This window comes from Oncorhynchus gorbuscha, linkage group LG02 (assembly GCF_021184085.1).
Source record: "Oncorhynchus gorbuscha isolate QuinsamMale2020 ecotype Even-year linkage group LG02, OgorEven_v1.0, whole genome shotgun sequence".
NCBI lineage: Eukaryota > Metazoa > Chordata > Actinopteri > Salmoniformes > Salmonidae > Oncorhynchus > Oncorhynchus gorbuscha.
Genome location: NC_060174.1, coordinates 100,455,673 through 100,479,264, shown reverse-complemented (window position 1 = coordinate 100,479,264; position 23,592 = coordinate 100,455,673). Strand labels below are relative to the sequence as shown.

Below are 23,592 nucleotides of genomic sequence, written 5' to 3'. Positions count from 1 at the left end.
TTGCTCAGAATCCATATCGTTCACATTTTAAACCTTTTGCAGGAGGCTTGACCTCTTAATAACTTACAAACGATAGGGAGGAAATGCAATTTCAGCTGTTTCTCTCTGATCTGAGCTCTCATGATTCGACCTTACTAGGCGGAGACTTGGCGTGAAGAGGATATACGCATATCACGTTAATTGACCTTAAAGGGCGGGCACATCTTTAAGGTGGGTGAGGCTACTGGTTTGTATGACCAATTATACGCCACTATCTCACGAGGTGTGGGTGGCTCCCAGTCATCCGTGGGAAGGTTTTAGAAGGGGGCGGAGCTCTACCCGGAAGTGTCTCGCGGCTGAGCACTCTGTCATTTGGCCACGGTCGGTTCTGAGGAGAGGGACAGCAACCGCAAAGAAACGCAGGAACAAGTCAGTTGGATAGAGAGAAGAAAGAAAATAATACAGAAATCCTTTAAACAATGAAACCGACCGAATAAGCCACTACAGTCAACTAGTATTGAATTCGTTTTAAACATTTAATTCAATGACATTTTTTTTATTTTTAATACAAGCAAGGTTAGCGGTTCGCGAGAGAGAGCTGTGTCATTGAGCAGGCAGGACACGTCAGGAGACGAGAGAAAAGCTGGTTAGCCATAACTAGCTACTATATGAGCGAAAGCCATAAAAGTACCCTATCGCTTGTCATAAACTTGATTTTCACAATTTTATCAGACACATCGAGATTGCCGATTGACTACAGGACGGATCGAGTCATCGCCTGGATCAAGGGTAACGTTAGCGACCAAAAGGTGAAAAATTGATTTTTATTGTCGATGTGTGTGCAACGTCGCTTTAGCCAGATTATTCATACACTACTATAGCTAGCTAGAATCTGTGACTACCGACTTTGTCATATCTGTTTAAGATTTTGCCTAAAACAAACTGTTGGGGGAAGTGCCTAATACAGATTAAGAGTAAATAAACCATCATTTTCTGGAATTAAAGGGTCGAATCCAAGCAACGGGATAGGCTTTGACAGCTGTCAGGCAAGCAAGGTCGCTTGTCTTTCATGATTTCGTTCAAATGTATCTAGCTAATGTTAGCTGGCTAGCGTCATTTTCCAAATACTGTTGCATAAGACTATTGCAACTGGCAAGCTAACTTTAGTATGTTATCGACAAAATGCTAGCTAGTTAATTGGCCTTAGCCATGTCACCACTGCAATCTCCTGTCGACTGTCCGATATACACTACATTGCCAAAATAGTGGATTCGACTATTTCAGCCACACCCCTTGCTGACAGGTACATAAAATCGAGCACCCATCCATGCAATCTCCATAGACAAATATTGACAGTATTGTGGCCAGTACTGCAGAGCTCAGTGACTTTAAACGTTGCATCGTCATAGGTTGACACCTCACCTGCTAGAGTGGCACCGCTCAACTATAAGTGCTGTTATTGTGAAGTGGAAACGACTAGGAGCAACAACGGCTGCGAAGTGGTAGGCCACACAAGCTCACGTAACAGGACCGCCAAGTGCTGAAGCATGTAAAAGTAATCTGTCCTCGGTTGCAACACTCACTACCAAGTTCAAAACGGCCTCTGGGAGCAACGACAACACAAGAACTGTTCTTTGGGAACTTCTTCATGAAATGGGCTTCCATGGCTGAGCGGCCGCACACAAGCCTAAGACCACCATGCGCGCAATGCCAAGCGTCGGCTGGAGTGGTGTAAAGCTTGCTGCCATTGGACCCTGGAGCAGTGGAAACATGTTCTCTGGAGTGATGAATCACGCTTCACCATCTGGAGGTCCGACAGATGAATCTGGGTTTGGCGGATGCCAGGAGAACGCTACCAGTCCTAATGCATAGTGCCAAATGTAAAGTTTGGTGGAGGAGGAATAATGGTCTGGGACTGTTTTTCATGGTTCAGCCTAGGCACTTAGTTCCAGTGACAAGAAATCTTAACTCTACAGTTTACAATTACATTCTAGATGATTCTGTCCTTCCAATTTTGTGGCAACAGTTTGGGGAAGGCCCTTTCCTGTTTCAGCATGACAATGCCCCCATGCACAAAGCGAGGTACACACAGAAATGGTTTGTCAAGATCGGTGTTGAAGAACTAATCGCCCAACATCAGTGGCTGAATGGAAGCAAGTCCCCACAGAAATGTTCCAACATCTAGTAGAAAGCCTTCCCAGAAGAGTGTAGGCTGTTATTGCAGCAAAGGGGCGACCAACTCCATATTAATACCCAAGATTTTGTAATAAGATGTTTGACGAGCATGTAGTGTAGCTTATCAGAAAACGTTAGCTAACTAGATAGTTAGACGAGTGTAGCATATTCTGTGGCAATGTAAAGATGGTGCTAGCTAACCAACCAAGTAGCTAGCATGCAATAAACCATTTAGCGACAACGTACAAGGTGGAACTGATGTGGCATCTGTCACGGTAGCAAGGTTATTATATCGGCAGCTATTCTCGACAGATAGCTTTAACTCATTCCATGAATTTGTGTCCATTAATACCTTAACCATAAGGTGAGAGGAGTTCCTAATGTATCAGTGACCTTAATTCATTAATTAGCTAAGTACAAGGGAGGAGTGTGAACCCGAGGCACTCGGTCCTCTGTGGAGTAAAAAAAAAACTGTTTTATTTAACCATTTATTTAACTGAATGAGTTTGCCACATGTGGACACATGGTTACTAGCAGAAAAGGGTCTGACGTAGCTAGCTTTCAAAGTCCATTACACTGGTGACTGCCTAATTCTCAATTACAACCATTGAAATAATAACTAGTGTGTTTTTTTGTGTTTGCCCCTCTCTTTAGGACGTAAAGATCACGGGATAGCACATATTGTGTGGGGGAAAACAAATGGGGGATTACGGGTTTGGAGTCTTAGTGCAAAACAACACTGGCAACAAGTCTGCATTCCCAGTTAGAATTCACCCACATCTGCAACCTCCACATCATCATCAGAATGCTTCTCCAAGCCCTGCTGCTTTCATAAACAATACCACATCTGGTAATGGCAGTAGCAGTGGGTCGCCTTGGCTTTTTTCAGCCACAGCTGCCCACAGCAGCATGCAAGATGAAATTCTTGGGTCTGAAAAACCCAAAGCCCAGCAACAGGAAATGCAAGAAACGCAAGAAAAGCAGCAACTGTCCCCTGGCCACCAGGAGTCTGTAATCATATCTGAGTTAGAGAAGGCGAGGTCCGAGGAGAACAAGGTGGAGGGCAGCCCCTCAGAGGGTAGCAATGGAAAGGAGAAGCTGCGCCTCGAGTCCCCAGTACTGACAGGCTTCGACTACCAAGAGACATCGGGTCTTGGGGCTCCGGCCCAGTCCAGTACCTCCTCGTCCCTGACCGGCTTCAACAACTGGTCAGCGGCTATTTCCCAGACACCCTCCACCATCATCAACGAGGATGTCAGCTTCTTCAACCCAGCTGCATCTGCTAACAATGGGGCCCTCCTGTTCCAGAATTTCTCCCACCACACCAGCCCAGGCTTTGGGGGAAACTTCTCCCCCCAGATTGGACCCATCTCCCAGCACCATCCCCCACATCCACACTTTCAGCACCCACACAACCAACACCAACAGCATCGCAGGTCCCCGGCCAGCCCCCATCCTCCTCCCTTCCCCCATAGGAATGCTGCGTTCAGCCAGTTGCCGCATTTGTCCAATAATCTGAATAAACCCCCGTCACCTTGGGGTAGCTACCAAAGCCCTTCTCCTTCTCCCTCTTCTACCTCCTGGAGTCCAGGCGGGGGCTATGGTGGCTGGGGAGGCTCCCAGGGGCGTGAGTACCGTCGGGGCCTCAACGGAGGCATGACCCCACTGAACTCCATCTCCCCACTGAAGAAAACATTCCCCAACAACCACGTGCCGTCGCAGAAGTACTCCCGCACCAGCCCTGGGTTCAACCCCAAATCCTGGATGGACGAGAGTGTGAGCAGGAGTGACAACATCTTCCCCTTCCAGGTCAGTCAATAATTCCCACTGGTTTTATACAGTGTCTTCTAACTGTGTACTGATATTGGAGCCATTCAGCGAGACAAAATATAATTGTGTGTACCCAAAGACCTTACTCTGCGTTACGTGATGAATTTGTCACGCTATTAGACGTTGGTCCTAATGCTTTAATTGCCAGAGGCCTCTTATGACTAGCGTAGCTGTACCACTGCAGTGATGTGTGCCACGTATATGACATACAGAAGCTATGACAGCATAGAAAATATCAGATCATTTTCTTCATCCAGAGAACACACTGTAGCGAAATAGATGGAACATCAATTACCTATCTTTCTGTGAAAGTGATTTTTAGGATTACAGGGCTATTAATAACCTGAGACTACCGGTCTACACATCCTTTATAATGCCACCTCATTTATAATGCAATTTGAAATTTTGATTGATAGCACACAATGAAGATGTGTTGGAAAACTCTGATAGGCTTGATGGAAAGGGTATGGAGATTATTTTATTGATCAAGCACAGGGGTGACAGCGTCTGGAGGGGGGGGGGGGGGTAGAGGTGGTTGCAGGGGTTGGGCTAGTATACGTGCTGGAAGGCTTGATTTGAAGGCTCTGTGGACCCCCCCCCCCCTCCCAGAAGTGCTGATGCCATGATGCCACATCGACCATGTTAGATATAGCCTGGCTGCTATGTTACTGTAGCACACAGCAGTGCTGTGCTCTTGTTGCTCAGGCTAGCTGGATTATGGCACTCTAACCTCTAAATGCATTGGGGTTGGAGGGTGTGATTGGAGGTTAGCTTCCTGATGCAGGCTGTAATAACTGAAACACATTGTTTTTTAAATAATTAAGAAGCATTTTCTAATAATTAAGAAGCATTTTCTAGTCTATTTCAATGAGGGATGCTGAATATTCTCACATATCGGGTAAGGTTGGCCTGACAGGTAGCTCGAGATGTAGAAGAGTGTTCCATAGAGACTGTCGGAATGAAGTTGTGCTCTTTAAATCCATTGGAAATAAATCCTCTGCAACGGTCTCTATATCGAAGGTTTGAGTAGTGAAAGGCTACTGTCGTGTGACTGAACTGAGGTCTCTGCCGTGGATCAAAATCCAATAGTAGGTTAGGCGTAGCTGTCCGGAACTGCTGTGGAATTATTACACAGCTATTACATTGTTATTGTATAATCATGCTTAGTCACGCTAGGATTAATCACATGGGTATTCTATTTTTGTTCTTTAAAAAAAAAGATCTGTTCTATGTAACCTAATGATTACTTTTATTATATTGGCTAATTACATTAATACAGTGCCAGTCAAAGGATTGGACACACCTACTCATTCCAGGATTTTCCTTTATTTCCACTATTTTCTACATTGTAGAATAATAGTGAAGACATCAGCACTATGAAATAACACATGGAATCATGTAGTAACCAAAAAAGTGTTAAATAAATCCAAATATATTTGAGATTCTTCAAAGTAGCCACCCTTTGCCTTGATGACAGCTTTTCACAGTCTTGGCATTCTCTCAACCAGCTTCATGAGGTAGTCACCTGGAATGCATTTAAATTAACAGGTGTGCCTTGTTAAAAGTTAATTTGTGGAATTTATTTCCTTAATGCATTTGAGCCAGTTAGTTGTGTTGTGACAAGGTAGGGGTGGTATAAAGACCAAGTCCATTTTATGGCAAGGACCGCACAAATAAGGAAAGAGAAATGCCAGTCCATCATTACTTTAAGACATGAAGGTCAGTAAATATTGAACATTTCAAGAACTTTGAAAGTTTCTTCAAGTGCAGTCACAAAAACCATCAAGCGCTATGATGAAACTGGCTCTCATGAGGACCGCCACAGGAAAGAAAGACCCAGAGTTCATTAGAGTTAACTGCACCTCAGATTGCAGCCCAAATAAATGCTTGAGAGTTAAATTAACCGACACATCTCAACATCAACTGTTCAGAAGAGACTGCGTGAATCAGGCCTTCATGGTCGGATTGCTACGAAGAAACCACTACTAAAGGACACCAATAAGAAACAGAGACTTGCTTATGCCAAGAAACACGAGCAATGGATATTAGACCGGTGGAAATCTGATGGTTTGGGGGTGCTTTGCTGGTGACAGTGATTTGTTTAGAATTCAAGGCACACTTAACCAGCTTGACTACCACAGCATCCCATCTGGTTTCCGCTTAGTGGGACTATCATTTGTTTTTCAACAGGACAATGATCCAAAACACACCTCCAGGCTGTGTAACACGGAACCCAAACTGGCTGCATGCGTGCGCTATCGTGCATAAATGTATTTTGTTCCCCCACACCAAACGCGATCATGACACGCAGGTTAAAATATCAAAACAAACTCTGAACCAATTACATTAATTTGGGGACAGGTCGAAAAGCATTAAACATGAATGTCAATTTAGCTAGGTAGCTTGCACATGCTAGCTAATTTGTCCTATTTAGCTAGCTTGCTGTTGCTAGCTAATTTGTCTTGGGATATAAACATTGAGTTATTTTACCTGAAACGCAAAAGGTCCTCTACTCCGACAATTAATCCACACACAAAACGGTCAACCAAATCGTTTCTAGTCATCTCTCCTCCTCCCAGGCCTTTTCATCTTTGAACTTGTATGGTGATTAGCATCTGAACTTTCATAGTATTACAACCGACTACCAGCAAAACGGTTCGTCTTTCAATCACCCACGTGGGTATAACCAATGAGGAGATGGCATGTGGGTACCTGCTTCTATAAACCAATGAGGGGATGGGAGAGGCAGGACTTGCACCGTGATCTGCGTCAGAAATAGGAATGACTTCTATTTTAGCCCTTGGCTACGCGGATGCGAGCAGTGTGGGTGCAATAATTGAATAACATGGATTTCTACATTTATTTTGCAACGCTCGCGCACGCGACGTGTCCGGTCTGATCATTATGTAAGGGCTATTTGACCAAGGAGAGTGATGGAGTGCTGCATCAGATGACCTGGCCTCCACAATCACCTGACCACAACATAATTGAGATGGTTTGGGGTGAGTTGGACCTGCAGAGTGAAGGAAAAGCAGCCAACAAGTGCTCAGCATATGTGGGAACTCCTTCAAGACTGTTGGAAAAGCATTCCTCTTGAAGCTGGTTGAGAGAATGCCAAGAGTGCAAAGCTGTCATCAAGGCAAAGGGTGGCTACTTTGAAGAATCTCAAATATAAAATTATATTTGGACTTGTTTAACACTTTTGGGTTACTACATGATTTGTGTTATTGTATTATTTCATAGTTTTGATGTCTTCACTATTCTACAATGTAGAAAATAGTAAAAATAAAGAAATCCTTGAGTAGGTGTGTCTAATCTTTTGACTGTTACCGTACATAATAAATAGGTTCCCTGTCTCTCTGTCCCTGACAGTGATAGTGAACACCCATTGATTGCATGACTTTCTCTTGTGACTGCCAGGCATGTCCAAATGGTTCTACATAGTTTCCATCTCATCACGGAGAGAACAGGTGGGGGGGTTTGTGGTGTCCCTTTTGGAGTCATTTTTCTCCATATCCATTCCTAACCTTGTACCTGTTTTGAAGGGTATAATGCTTTTAGGCCAGGTGTCAGGTGACCCCCCCCCCCCCCACACACACAATTTTTTTGGGGGAATTCTGTTTTTTGGTGAAAAAAGACTTCAACATTTAACAGGAATTCAGAAAGAAATAAATTGACTGTAGGAAATCTGTTCCCAAGCATTCCCATGAATACATTTTCATTTTATTTAGTCAAGGTATAAAAATTATTTTCGTCCTCCCCGACCATCTGGTTTGATAAAACGTCCCGCAGCTGAATCTAGGTGCCTACCCCTGCTGTAGGCTAATTTGCCTCTCGTTATTTAGCATAGCCTACATCCATCCATCAAGCTTGCACAACATTTACATTGCTCAAGTAACATTGTGTAGAAATACCTTACTGTCTACAATACTTCGGCTTCATACTGTAGCAGCACCTTTTCATAGAAATCTTCGTTATGTTAGTCAACAGTGGCTGCCTGTTTAACTTATTTAAATGAGCTTTCACTGACTGTTTAGGTGTCTGCCTTGGGGAGTTAACACATGCAAGTGATGTGATACTGAGCTCTTAGTTTAATGGTGCTGGAAGTTTCCATAGGCCTGCTGTGTCTCAGCCAAGAATATCACATGTTCGGTGTGAAAGTAGAGGCTGTCTGATGGGGGGGACTAGAGCAGGCGCTCCATGCAAGCCGACACAGGTGAGATGTTGATGATTAACCTGTGTCTTGGGGAGAAAATGAGAAGGGAGATGCTGCTCCCACTTGGGAGAACAAAAAACTGTTTATGAGAAAATGGTGCTAAAAACAAAAGTGTTGCATAGAAAACAGACGGAATTAGGGAATCCAGACAGAAATGTATTGAACTTAGTAGGAAATCCTCAAAATGTATTGAACTTAGTAGGAAATCCTCAAAATGTATTGAATTTAGTAGGAAATCCTCAAAATGTATTGAACTTAGTAGGAAATCCTCAAAATGTATTGAACTTAGTAGGAAATCCTCAAAATGTATTGAACTTAGTAGGAAATCCTCAAAATGTATTGAACTTAGTAGGAAATCCTCAAAATGTATTGAACTTAGTAGGAAATCCTCAAAATGTATTGAACTTAGTAGGAAATCCTCAAAATGTATTGAATTTATTAGAAAATTCATAATAAGTTAATCATAAGACATTAACTAAATGCATCAGTGATTATTTTTTTTCCTGCAACTTTCTGAAACTAAACAGCAATGTTCTGTGTGTGTGTGTTTGCTTGTGTGTGCGCGCGTTGATATCTACACTTTGTGTGGCCGTTAACGATGATGCTAATGATAACTTTTCCCAAAAAGGTTTTCAATTAAATGCTAATTACAAAGAAAAAGTTTTTTTTTAGGCCTACCAGACAGAATATCATGACTGTTTGCATCAATCCAGTGGGCATTTGTTTTGCCAGCTCTGCAATTACGTGAGCACTACAGAAACTTGGCTAACCAAACAATGGCATTAAAGAGTAACTACACCCAAAAATATTTTTTTCTCCCTCCCCCCGAGACTTCAAGTGGTCTGATGCGGTTTAAGCATTTTTGTGGACTCATCCAATGTTGTTTTTTTTCAGAGCGATACAATGAATAAATGGGAAAAACTAAACGGAGATAACACAATCAGGCAAAATATAAAACATTTTCTAGGGCCATAAAGAAGGACTCTTTATTTAGATGTGCTGCTGCTGATCAGAGCAGGACTGTACTGGGAGACCTAACCTACATTTGTTTTTAATTTAGCCATTATTTAACTAGGCAAGTCAGTTAAGAACGAATTATTATTTACAATTATGGCCTACCGGGGTTAACTGCCTTGTTCAGGGGCAGGTCAACAGATTTTTATCTTGTCAGCTCGGGGATTTTCGGTTACTGGCCCAACGCTCTAACCACTAGGCTACCTGCTGCCCCTAATGAACAAGGAGGCTGTTTGTTTTTCAGGCTAGGTCTCCTCTCTGTTTGTTTCTGTATTAGAGCAGCTTTTGTCACTGGTTGCAGGTGCCATTGGCAAACAGTCATACGTTTCCTACAGTAGGTCCAGTGTCATCTCTCAGGGATTAGTGACCTCCCAGAGAGGGATGTTCTGATAATATAAAACATGGACAGGCCCCTGGTCCCTGCTATAGGCTTACTGCCTTTGGTTACGGTACTAGAGCTCTGTTCTTAAGCCAAGCTCTCTGCACTGAGGCAGGGCCGGTCTTTCACTTTCTAAACCCCGGGCATCCTCTTAGCTCTGTGTAAGCTGCTCTACACACTTCCGTGACTGGGAGGGGACAGGGCCTACTGCTTGGTAACATGCCTGTGGATCTGGGGTTGGGCAGGCACCCAAAGGGCCACATTTAGCAATATAATGTATGTGGGAAATTGTTAGAGGTAGCCTACGGTTGTGATTTTTCTGGTTAACCTTTTTTAAACGAAGGACATATGTTTGCTTGCATTTATAACTGCTTCAAATCACAGTTGTTGTCATTAGGGCTGGGTGATATCAAATGAATTCAAATGTTTTAGCACAATATTCCCGTAACCGAAACGGTTTCAATCCACTATTTGTATTTGAGGTTTGTTCCAACTGAATCAGTCATATGGACACACAAAGACATTGAGACATTATTTTACTGTAATAGAGTAGTTAACCTTTCTAATGAGAACCTTTTTATGTATCAACTCAAATTTCGCACAGAGCAGTCACTACTAAAAAGTGGAGTATCAATTAAAATTCATTCTCAGTTTTTCACTAGCAGCATTTGAGGTACCATGTACCACTAGCAGCATTTTAGCCAAAAACTGTGATACTAGCTGTCTAGTCTGTGTTTTAGAAATGTGCAATTAGCATCAAAGATGGGTGCGTTTGTAAATTCACTCTGACCATCTACTTTCAGAGCACTCTCGTTTGTGTGGTAGAGTGCAGAATAACTGATGAACACTCAACACCTGTTGAATATGGCTGGTGTCGGTAAGCGTCAGCAAAATTTAAATTGTTGCCAGCAGTTCAGTTAGTCACCAACGCTCTGGCTAACATGAAAACAGCCTAACCACCTCTGCTAGGGTGAGTAAAATCAAATCAAATTTGTCACATACACATGGTTAGCAGATGTTAATGCGAGTGTAGCGAAATGCTTGTGCTTCTAGTTCCGACAATGCAGTAATAACCAACGAGTAATCTAACCTAACAATTCCAAAACTACTACCTTATACACACAAGTGTAAAGGGATAAAGAATATGTACATAAAGATATCTGAATGAGTGATGGTACAGAACGGCATAGGCAAGATGCAGGAGATGGTATCGAGTACAGTATATACATATGAGATGAGTAATGTAGGGTATGTAAACATTATATTAAGTAGCATTGTTTAAAGTGGCTAGTGATATATTTTACATAAATGTCCATTAATTCCCATTATTAAAGTGGCTGGAGTTGAGTCAGTGTTTTGGCAGCAGCCACTCAATGTTAGTGGTGGCTGTTTAACAGTCTGATGGCCTTGAGATAGAAGCTGTTTTTTATTCTCTCGGTCGCTGCTTTGATGCACCTGTACTGACCTCGCCTTCTGGATGATAGCGGGGTGAACAGGCAGTGGCTCGGGTGGTTGTTGTCCTTCATGATCTTTATGGCCTTCCTGTGACATCGGGTGGTGTAGGTGTCCTGGAGGGCAGGTAGTTTGCCCCCGGTGATGTGTTGTGCAGACCTCACTACCCTCTGGAGACTCTTACGGTTGTGGGCGAAGCAGTTGCCGTACCAGGCGTTGATACAGCTCGACAGGATGCTCTCGATTGTGCATCTATAGAAGTTTGAGTGCTTTTGGTGACAAGCCGAATTTCTTCAGCCTCCTGAGGTTGAAGATGCGCTGCTGCACCTTCTTCACGACGCTGTCTGTGTGGGTGGACCAATTCAGTTTGTCCGTGATGTGTATGCCGCGGAACTTAAAACTTACTACCCTCTCCACTACTGTCCCGTCGATGTGGATAGGGGGGGTGCTCTCTCTGCTGTTTCCTGAAGTCCACAATCATCTCCTTTGTTTTGTTGACGTTGAGTGTGAGGTTATTTTCCTGACACCACACTCCGAGGGCCCTCACCTCCTCCCTGTAGGCCGTCTCGTCGTTGTTGGTCATCAAGCCTACCACTGTAGTGTCGTCCGCAAACTTGATGATTGAGTTGGAGGCGTGCATGGCCACACAGTCGTGGGTGAACAGGGAGTACAGGAGAGGGCTCAGAACGCACCCTTGTGGGGCCCCAGTGTTGAGGATCAGCGGGGTGGAGATGTTGTTACCTACCCTCACCACCTGGGGGCGGCCCGTCAGGATGTCCAGTACCCAGTTGCACAGGGCGGGGTCGAGACCCAGCTGTAGTCGATGAACAGCATTCTCACAGGTATTCCTCTTGTCCAGATGGGTTAGGGCAGTGTGCAGTGTGGTTGAGATTGCATCGTCTGTGGAACTATTTGGGCGGTAAGCAAATTGGAGTGGGTCTAGGGTGTCAGGTAGGGTGGAGGTGAATATGGTCCTTGACTAGTCTCTCAAAGCACTTCATGATGAGGGAAGTGAGTGCTACCCGGTAGTGGTTTAGCTCGGTTACCTTAGCTTTCTTGGGAACAGGGACAATGGTGGCCCTCTTGAAGCATGTGGGAACAGCAGACTGGGATAAGGATTGATTGAACATGTCCGTAAACACACCAGCCAGCTGGGGATGCCATCTGGGCCTGCAGCCTTGCGAGGGTTAACACGTTTAAATGTTTTCTTCACGCCGGCTGCAGTGAAGGAGAGTCCGCAGGTTTTGGTTGTGGGCCGTGTCAGTGGCACTGTATTGTCCTCAAAGCGGGCTAAAAGGTTTGGTCTGCCTGGGAGCAAGACATCCTGGTCAGTGACGGGGCTGGTTTTCTTTTTGTAATCCGTGATTGACTGTAGACCCTGCCACACCTCTTGTGTCTGAGCCGTTGAATTGTGACTCTACTTTGTCTCTATACTGATGCTCACCGAGTCAGCATATTCGTCAATGTTGTTGTTGGACGCAATGCGGAACATATCCCAGTCCGCATGATCTAAGCAGTCTTGAAGCGTGGAATCAGATTGGTCGGACCAGCGTTGAACAGACCTGAGCGCGGGAGCTTCTTGTTTTAGTTCCTGTCTGTAGGCAGGAAGCAACAAAATGTAATGGTCAGCTTTTCCGAAAGGAGGGCGGGGGAGGGCCTTATATGCGTCGCGGAAGTTTGAATAGCAATGATCCAAGGTTTTACCAGCCCTGGTTGCGCAATCGATATGCTGATACAATTTAGGGAGTCTTGTTTTCAGATTAGCCTTGTTAAAATCCCCAGCTACAATGAATGCAGCCTCAGGATATGTGGTTTCCAGTTTGCAAAGAGTCAAAGTTAGTTTAGGGCCATCGATGTGTCTGTTTGGGGGGGAATATATACGGCTGTGATTATAATCGAAGAGAATTCCCTTGGTAGATAATTGTTAAGGGAATGCGGACGACATTTGATTGTGAGGAATTCTAAATCTGCATAGTTTCCTAGGAACGCGAAGCGAGGCATCCATCTCTGTCGGTGCTGGAAATATAATGGTCAGAGTGAAATGTTCTAATTTGTGTCGAAGTAGATAGAAAGTTAGCCAACCTTAGCCAATTAGCTTGGGTGCTTGACTGCCGTTGAGGTCAGAACGCTCGGATCAACCCTACTCCCAGGTCACAGCGTCCAGTGTGTGCTCTGAACGCTCTGAGAGCGAAGTGCTCTGAATTTACGAATGGACAACCTGACAACGCTCTGAATTTACAAACACACCCTAAATAAGGAATTTCGAACTCGTTCTCATTCTGAGAAATAAGGTATGCCTCTCGATTTCAACTGAACAGGCTAGCATACTGTTCAAACGTATGGAAATGGACAGAAGGGTGTGTTCATGACAACGCTTCTACCTTGTTAGCTAGGAAATATGTCCAAGTTGGCTGAACTTGAATTATAAAGATTAGCTGGCTACTCACTAGCAAGTGGGCTTGTGCTTGTGAGATTGTTTTCTATAATCAAATCAAAATGTATTAGTCACATGCACCGAATACAACAGGTGGAGGTAGACCTTACAGTGAAATGCTTACTTACGAGCCCCTAACAAACAATGCAGTTAAAAATATATATGGATAAGATATAAAAGTAACAAGTAATTAACCTCTTCAGTCGACCCTCTACTTTTTCGAACATTCTGTTAAAAATTGTGCAACATTTCAGCGCCATGCTACTCAGGCCAGGAATATAGTATATGCATATGATTAGTGTGTGTGGATAGAAAACACTCAGACGTTTATAAAACTGGTTAAATCACGGCTGTGACTATAACAGAACGTGCGTTTCATCGAAAAGTGCAGGAAAATCTGATCACTGAAAATGGAAATATCCTTGCGCTACTTCCAGGAATTGTTCAAAGTGAACCGAATTACATGAGGCCGAGGTTTCAGTGCCTACAGCTTCCACACGATGTCTAGAGTCTTGTCATTTGATTCAGCTTTGATTCTTGGTCAAACCGAATCAAGGGAACCGATTCCCTCCGGTCTCCGACCGGATGTTTTGGTCGAGCTCTCTCCAGACATCTTTTCGAGACGGACAGCTATAGAATTTACATCGCCTCCTGATGAATTTTATCGCTTATTAACGTGTACTAATACCTAAAGTTGCATTACAAAAGTATTTCGAAGTGTTTTGTGAAAGTTTATCGTCGACTTTTTTAATTTAAAAAAATGACGTTACGTTATGAAACGCTATTTTTTTCCGTTTATCACACAGTCTTCATAGATCGATATCTAGGCTATATATGGACCGATTTAATCTAAAAAAAGACCCAATAGTGATTATGGGACATCTAGGAGTGCCAACAAAGAAGATGGTCAAAGGTAATGAATGTTTTATATTTTATTTGTGCGGTTTGTGTAGCGACGACTATACTAATTATTTTGTTTACGTCCCCTGCGGGTCTTTTGGGGTGTTACATGCTATCAGATAATAGCTTCTCATGCTTTCGCCGAAAAGCATTTGAACAATCTGACTTGTTGCCTGGATTCACAACAAGTGTAGCTTTAATTCAATACCCTGCATGTGTATTTTAATGAACGTTTGAGTTTTAACTAATACTATTAGCATTTAGCGTAGCGCATTTGCATTTCCAGAGCTCTAGAAGGGACGCCTGCGTGCCAGGTAGGAGCAAGAGGTTAAAGAGCAGCAGTGAAATAACAATAGTGAGACTATATACAGGGGGTAGCGGTACAGAGTCGATGTGTGGGGGCACCGGTTAGTTGAGGTAATATGTATATGTAGGTAGAGTTATTAAAGTGACTGTGCATAGATGATAACAACAGAGTAGCAGCGGTGTAAAATAGGGGGCAATGCAAATAGTCTGGGGAGCCATTTGATTAGGTGTTCAGGAGTCTTATGGCTTGGAGGTAGAAGCTGTTTAGAAGCCTCTTGGAACTAGACATGGCGCTCCGGTACCACTTGCCGTGTGATAGCAGAGAGAACAGTCTATGACTGGGGTGGCTGGAGTCTTTGACAATTTTCAGGGCCTTCCTCTGACACCGCCTGGTATAGAGATCCTGGATGGCAGGAAGCTTGGCCCCAGTGATGTACTGGGCCATTCGTCCTACCCTCTGCAGTGCCTTGTGGTCGGAGGCCGAGCAGTTGCCATACCAGGCAGTGACTTAAACCAGTAAGGATGCTCTCGGTTTGGGGCATGTAAAACGTCTTCCTTCTGCTCCGGTACCATTTGACATTTTAAGGGATGCTTTGGGATTTTGGCAATAAGGCCCTTTATCTATTTCCCCAGAGTCTGATGAACTAGTGGAAACCACTTATCTCTGTGTCCAGTATGGAGGAAGTTGGAGGTAGTTTTGCGAGCCAATGCTAACTAGCATAAGCACAATGACTGAAGTCTATGGGTATCTGCTAGCATGCTTTTTGCTTGCGAAACTACATATAACCTCCTTCATAGTGGACACAGAGTCAAAAATGGTATCCACTTGTTCATCAGACTCTGGGGAAGTACATAAAGGGTCTCATTGCCAAAATCCCAATGTATTCCTTTAAGACCATGAAAGTAGCCTATGACGTCTGTTCGTTCATGATACGGCAGGATGTCTTATCAAAACAGAAAATATCAACCCCAAAAGTCTCATGTTCACATCACTGTGTGTATCAGTTGATGGTGTACTAATGGGAAGTTTTGGGATGTGTAGACTGACTGTTTGACTGACTAATGTGCTGAGGTTAGTATCAGACAGGGCTCTACACTGACCTTTTTTACAAGGAGCACATGTGCTCCAAAGATGAAAGATTTAGGCACACAGAAAGAAGGAGCACAATGAAAAATATTTGAGATATTAAAGCTAGAATCCTTCAATTTTCTAGGCGCACCGGTGCTCTTAAATATAAATGATGGGTCGCACAGCAAAAGATTTGGGTGCATATGCAAGTAAAATGGTCGCACTGTAGAGCCCTGTCAGATGTAGTCTTTTGTTCTATGGTTTTAGTAACAAGCCTCATTCATTCATTCTCATTTAGCCCCCCATTTACGGCCAGCACACTTTCCCAGCTATTAAAATTTAGAGGGCATTAGCCAATTAGTCACGATCCTGATGGCGGTAAATGCCCCTTGAATAATGAAAGAATTGACCATCAGTGACAAGTGCACGACCGTGTTCTTATGTTCTCTAACCTTCTACCCTTGAATGGAGTTATGAAACAGGATGCGTACTGTGTGTTTTAACGAGCGGGAGAATGGGGGCGTGTCAGAAGTGTCACAGGCGTTTTAACTCCCAGTCTCTGATTAGGATCTGTTGCTGTTTTTAATGACTTTATCACCAAAGTAGATCTGTCTCCCCTGGGGAACCGGTCTGCACCCCTTGCTACCCCTCCCTCCCTAACCATGCTCTGGGGCTGGCTTCATGGGTTTGTGGGTGTTTTAATGTGGAAGCTTTGAAATGCCTTGACCAGCAACACAAAAATCAAGTGTCAAAGCTAAGCCCCCTTCCCTAGCTCCCTCCCTCCTTCCCTAGCTCCCTCCCTCCTTCCCTAGCTCCCTCCCTCCTTCCCTAGATCCCTCCCCCTTCCCTAGCTCTCTCCCCCTCCCCTAGCTCTCTCCCCCTCCCCAAGCTCCCTCTCTCCTTCCCTAGATCTCTCCCCCTCCCCAAGCTCCCTCTCTCCTTCCCTAGATCCCTCCCCTTTCCCTAGATCCCTCCCCCTTCCCTAGCTCTCTCCCCCTTCCCTAGCTCTCTCCCCCTCCCTCTCTCCCCTTCCCTAGCTCTCTCCCCCTTCCCTAGCTCTCTCCCCCTTCCCCTAGCTCTCTCCCCCTCCCATAGCTCCCTCCCCTTCCCTTTCCATTATTTTAGCCGTGACATTGTAGATTAATGTTGTGGCAGAAACCCATGTTTCATCAAGGCCTGTTTTAGCAGTGTTCTTAAAGTTGGATAGTTTGGCCTTAGCTTCTAGCTATACTCCCAAACACAGGCTCTCTGCCTGGAGCAAGTTGAAATACAAAATACTCCAGTTTGGTATTTCTGACTGTTTCTCGCTATTCTTTTGTCTCTTTATCAGGTGAAAACTATTTTTCCTCATAGTTAGGGAATTATTTCATTACATTCCGATGTGCCACTCGCCTGTTATTTAGCCTAAGCTTGACTTTAACAAAAAAATGTACCTTAAAGATTATTGTTGAGCGTGGTAAGGAAAAGTCTTTTTGGACCCGCCCACCTTTGTGTGTGTACTTGAGGTGAACCAAACTTGTCACGTGAGGCTGTGAGAAGGAAAGAGTTGAACCTGCCTGTCCTTCAGTTCAACTGGCCAATGCCGTACTCTATAAGGCAATGTGTCTGTGTGCCTACTTATGTAGCCTTGTCCTGTAGAACCCATCTGCCACCATGATGATGCACAAGTATGGCTGCTGTTGCTATGCATCTGAATGGATTGGCAACCGCAGCGATTAAAGGGATATTGCAAGATTATGGCAATTGTGCTGTTCTACTTACCCAGAGTCAAATTAAATAATGGTACCATTTTTATGTCTCTTATGTGCAGTTTTAAGGAAGATAGAGGTAGTTTTGTGAGCCAATGCTAACTAGCGTTAGCGAAATAACTGGAAGTCTATAGGTACAGTAGCATACGCTAAGATCTGACTCTGGCTAAGTAGAACAGCAGCACAATTGACATAATCTCGCAGTATCCCTTTAATTGCTACGGTTGCCAATCCTTTCAGATGCATAACTACTGCAACAGCAGCCATACTTGTGCGTCGTCATGATGCCAAACGGCATCTCATTACTTAGTACTTCACGAGGACCCTTTCTGTTTCGCCTCTTAGGATAGGGATAGGGTTATGTGCACACTGCTTTTTTTTGTTGAGTATTTATTTTGTAATTAATTAAGAGTTTTTGTGTTAATCTCCTATTTGACTTCAAGTAGTTCACCTCTCAGTGGATTGTAGAAAATACATTCTAGGCTACTGCATCCCCCGCCTACTGGTGATTTGTGTGGTTGCCACTCCTAAGGTCATGGTTTTTAATTCCATTAGTTTACTGCTCCATGGCCACCATTTTAACGCTTGTTTCCATTCCCACTGCTTAGCATTCGGGCTGGTCGACATGGCCACTATCGTATCACAGTATTTTTCAAATCGTTGACTGTTTTATGTTTTTGAATAGTACAAGTTAAATGCTTTATGAGTAGTGTGTGACCCTACATACATTCTAAGTGATTTCAATGGGTCTCTCTCCATTCTGATTGTTTTATACTGGTTAATTAATCTTCAATCCAAAGTAATTGTCTGCATTTTCATCAATCTCATTTGTGATCCTTTCCTCACTGCCACGTAGAACTGCACGATATGGGCAAAAAAATCAAGGCCTTATTTTTAACAAAATGTTGCAATTACGATTTGACTTGAGATTTATTCAGATTCTATAGTTAGATGATAATAGTGGGCACGTTGAATACAGTGTTTTGATATGACAACGGATTAACATACCAGGGAGAAGTTATTGCGGCAGGGTAGGAACCAAAGTGTTGGTGAGTGTTTCCTAGGGGACCCTATAATCTTTGGCTACATTAAATATGTAGCTAACATATGCTTTGCCTATTCCTCTTTGATTTAGAAGATACAGTTTCACAAGCAGCATGCTGATTTAGGCGTATACCATCACTGGTATCAGGCTGTAGTTAGTTGCGTTTTCTATCACTCGGTACATTTATTAGCTAGCTCGGTAGCCAGCTAACTAGTAATTAGCATTATTGGCTAACATGACTTAGCCACAACTTGCTAAGAAAATACAAATGACCTGTTTGCAAATGTAAGAAACACAAGCTAATAGTGTAGTTATAGAACACTTGTGGATTATATTAAGAAGCAAAGTTAAAACAGCATGGTAGTCATCAATGTTGTTGCATGTTCTGCATTGACCATGCAGACTGAACGCAAGTGTCTTGTGGTCGAGCAACAAAAACATGCACTCTGTGAGTAAACAGGGGCCGGGGCTAGGTCTGGAGAGAGATGACTCAAGTAGCGGAGTAAACTATAAAAATGTACGTTACACACAGCTTATCACATTTAACAAAACAAACATTCAAATATCATTTATATAAGGTATAGTAAAACCCCAAACCGGTCTGTGCATCAATACTGGTATATCGTTTTTTTTCCCAACAACAAGCAGGACTCACACAATATTCTCCAAACACCCCACAGGGCAGACATCCCAATTATTCGCAAAAGGAAGCGACGCACAGGACGAAGAGCCGGATGCCTCGTCCGGACCCGTAGAAGGCGAGTAGGAAAGCTGCCGTTACCGTCCAATATTACTCACCAACGTGCAATCATTGGACAATAAACTAGACGAGGTACGATCACGAATATCCTACCAACGGGACATCAAAAACTGTAATATCCTATGTTTCACGGAATCGTGGCTGAATGACGACATGGATATTCAGCTAGCGGGATACACACTGCACCGTCAGGATAGAACAGCACACTCCGGTAAGACGAGGGGGGGGGCGGTCTCTGCATATTTGTAAACAGCTAGTGCATGAAATCTAAGGAAGTCTCTAGATTTTGCTCGCCTGAAGTTGAGTATATTGTGATAAATTGCAGGCCACACTACTTGCCTAGAGAGTCCTCAGCTATACTTTTCATGGTTGTTTATTTACCACCACAAACAGAGACGGGCACTAAGACCGCACTCAGTCAGCTGTATAAGGAAATAAGCAAACAGGAAACCGCTCACCCAGAGGCGGTGCTCCTAATGGCCGGAGACTTTAATGCAGGGAAACTTAAATCAGATCACCTGTACTCCACACACAGAGACGCGTACAAAGCTCTCCCTTGCCCTCCATTTGGTAAATCCGACCACAACTCTATCCTCCTGATTCCTGCTTACAAGCTAAAATTTAATCAGGAAGCACCAGTGACACGGTCTATAAAACAATGGTCAGATGAAGCAGATGCTAAACTACAGGACTGTTTTGCTATCACAGACTGGAACATGTTGAGGAATACACCACATCAGTCACTGGCTTTATCAATAAATGCAACGAGGATGTCGGAAGCGTACAAGAAATCCCGCTATGCCCTGCGACAAACCATCAAACAGGCAAAGTGTCAATACAGGCTAAGTTGAATCATACTACACCAGCTCCGATGCTTGTCAGATGTGGCAAGGCTTGCAAACTATTACAGACTACAAAGGGAAGCACAGCCGCGAGCTGCCCAGTGACACGAGTCTACCAGGTGAGCTAAATCACTTCTATGCTCACTTCGAGGCAAGCAACTGAGGTATGCATGAGAGCATCAGCTGTTCAGGACGACTGTGTGATCACGCTCCCTGTAACCGATGTGAGTAAGACCTTTAAACAGGTCAACATACACAAGGCTGTGGGGCCTTGACAGATTACCAGGATGTGTGCTCCGGGCATGTGCTGACCAACTGGCATGTGTCTTCACTGACATTTTTTAACATGTCCCTGATTGAGTCTGTAATACCAACATGTTTCAAGCAGACCACCATAGTCTCTGTGCCCAAGAACACAAAGGCAACCTGCCTCAATGACTACAGACCCGTAGCACTTACGTCTGTAGCCATGAAGTGCTTTGAAAGGCTGGTAATGGCTCACATCAACACCATTATCCCAGAAACCCTAGACCCACTCCAATTTGCACCTCCCAAACAGATCTACAGATGATGCAATCTCTTGCACTCCACACTGCCCTTTCCCACCTGGACAAAAGGAACACCTATGTGAGAATGCTGACTACAGCTCAGCATTCAACAACATAGTACCCTCAAAGCTCATCACTAAGCTAAGGAACCTGGGACTAAACACCTCCCTCTGCAACTGGATCCTGGACTTCCTGACAGGCCGCCCTCAGGTGGTGAAGGTAGGTAGCAACACATCTGCCACACTGGGGCAGCAGGGTAGCCTAGTGGTTAGAGCATTGGACTAGTAACTGAAAGGTTGCAAGTTCAAATCCCGAGCTGACAAGGTACAAATCTGTCGTTCTGCCCCTGAACAAGGAAGTTAACCCACTGTTCCTAGGGCGTCATTGAAAATAAGAATATGTTCTTAATCCTTAACTGACTTGCCTGGTTAAATAAAGGTAAAATAAAAAAATATATAAAAACCCTCAACACTGGATCTCCCCAGGGGTCTGTGCTCAGTCCCCTCCTGTACTCCCTGTTCATCCACAACTGCATGGCCAGGCGCAACTCCAACACCGTCATTAAGTTTGCAGACGACACAACAGTGATCACCGACAACGACGAGACAGCCTATAGGGAGGAGGTCAGAGACCCGGCCGGGTGGTGCCAGAATAACAACCTATCCCTCAACGTAACCAAGGCCAAGGAGACTACAGGAAAAGGAGCACCGAGCACGCCCCCATTCTCATCGATGGTGTCCACATCAACAACAAACTAGAATGGTCCAAACACACCAAGACAGTCGTGAAGAGGGCACGACAAAGCCTATTTCCCCTCAGGAAACTAAAAAGATTTGGCATTGGTCCTGAGATCCACAAAAGGTTCTTCAGTTGCAACATCGAGAGCATCCTGACCGGTTGCATGACTGCCTGGTACGGCAATTGCTCGGCCTCCGACCGCAAGGCACTACAGAGGGTAGTGCGTACGGCCCAGTACATCACTGGGGCAAAGCTGCCTGCCATCCAGGATCTCTACACCAGGCGGTGTTAGAGGAAGGCCCTAAACAGTTTCAAAGCCTGTTCTCTCTACTACCACACTGGAGTGCCAAGTCTAGGACAAAAAGGCTTCTCAACAGTTTTTACACCCATGCCATAAGACTCCTGAACAGGTGACCAAATGGTTACCCGGACTATTTGCATTGTGTGCCTCCCCCCTGCCCCAACCCCTTTTTATGCTGCTGCCACTCTCTGTTTATCTTATACGCATAGTCACTTTAACTATACGTTCATGTACATACCACCTCAATTGGCCCGACCAACCAGTGCCCCCGCACATTGGCTAACCGGGCTATCTGCATTGTGTCCCACCACCTGCCAACCCCTCTTTTATTATAGCCTTGCAACTCTTATTTTCTATTGTCTTTTTACTGTTGTTTTATTTCTTTACTTACCTACACACACACACCTTTTTTTTCTCACTATTGGTTAGAGCCTGTAAGTAAGCATCTCACTGTAAGGTGTATACCTGTTGTATTCGGCGCAGGTGACAAATAAATGTTGATTTGATAGGATGTATGACGCAACCACATGAGACTTCACACTAATATGTTTTTGGATTTGTCAAACTTGGACTCTGGCCTAGTTGAAGTGCTTCTTTAGTTCTTTGACAGGCAGCCAGATCTTGCCTGGGCTGAAAGATGCTGTCAATGGTGAATTATTTCCAGGTCTTGTGCAACAAGCCTCTCATTATTACCAAGTAGGACTTGTATTGTGTGTTGGCTGGTCTCTGGTATGCCATTCTGTGGAGGGTTTCAACTAGGTATGTAACATGGAAACATTTTCTTAACATTTCAAAATGCCTTTTTTCTGTTAAAACTATATAAGTATTTCAGAATCTAGACATACTCCTTATAGTAACATATGAAGTATGACACCAAGATGATGTCTGTATCAAGTACGGTTTACAGATCATAAGGTCTTACAGGAGGCATGTGTAGGTCTAAAATGGCCACTTTCATCATGATTTTCTCAAACATGGTTTGTGATACAAACCATTAAGCCTGGAAGTTGATAGTCTTTGTGCATTCTATCATATAGACTGCTAGTTTGAATTACTGTCATCCTGACAGATGCAGGATTTTTGGATCCGATACCAATTTGTATTTTTTTTATTAATACAAAAAAAATGGACAAATGACTGATATACGGTGCATTTGGAAAGTAATTCAGACCCCTTGACCGTTTCCACATTTTGTTACAATACAGCCTTATTCTAAAATGGATAAAACATGGGAAAAAAACATCAATTTACTCACAATACCCCATTTGGGGAGTTTCTCCCATTCTTCTCTGCAGATCCTCTCAAGCTCTGTCAGGTTGGATGGGGAGCGTTGCTGCACAGCTATTTTCAGGTCTCTCAAGAGATGCTCGATCGGGTTCAAGTTAGGGTTCTGGCTGGGTGACTCAAGGACATTCAGAGACTGGTCTCGAAGCCACTCCTGCCCTGTCTTGGCTGTGTGTGTAGGGTCGTTGTTCTGTTGACAGGTGAACCTTCGCCCCCAGTCTGAGGTCCTGAGCACTCAAGGATCTCTCTGTACTTTGCTCCGTTCATCTTTCCCTCGATCCTAACTAGTCTCCCAGTCCCTGAAAATATCCCCACAGCATGATGCTGCCGCCACCATTCTTCACCTTAGGGATGGTGCCAGGTTTCCTCCAGAGGTGACGCTTGGAATTCAGGCCAAGGAGTCAGACCAGAGAATCTTGTCATTATGGGGTGTTGTGTGTAGATTGATTGAGAATATATATATTTTTAAAACCATTTTGGAAGAAGGCTGTAACGTAACACTGCGGTCTGAGTATTTTCCGACTGTATTGTATCTGCCGATACATCGTTTTTTTAAGATACATCGTTTTTTT

The 23,592-nt window shown here is 44.0% G+C and overlaps 1 protein-coding gene across 4 annotated transcripts in view; it reads left to right on the top strand.

Annotated features, from left to right (window-relative positions):
• Positions 1 to 365: 365 nt before the first annotated feature.
• The window catches only part of LOC124014213 (cytoplasmic polyadenylation element-binding protein 4-like), a 39,626-nt gene continuing 16,399 nt past the window's right edge, over positions 366 to 23,592 (top strand). For all 4 annotated transcript variants that reach the window (XR_006834985.1, XM_046329013.1, XM_046329004.1 and 1 more), the window contains exons 1-2: positions 366 to 788; positions 2,809 to 3,963. Coding sequence is in view for 3 of the 4 variants with exons in the window: in XM_046329013.1 (XP_046184969.1) it covers positions 2,854 to 3,963 (1,110 nt within the window). In the remaining variant the exon portion in view is untranslated. The remainder of the gene's footprint in view (positions 789 to 2,808; positions 3,964 to 23,592) is intronic.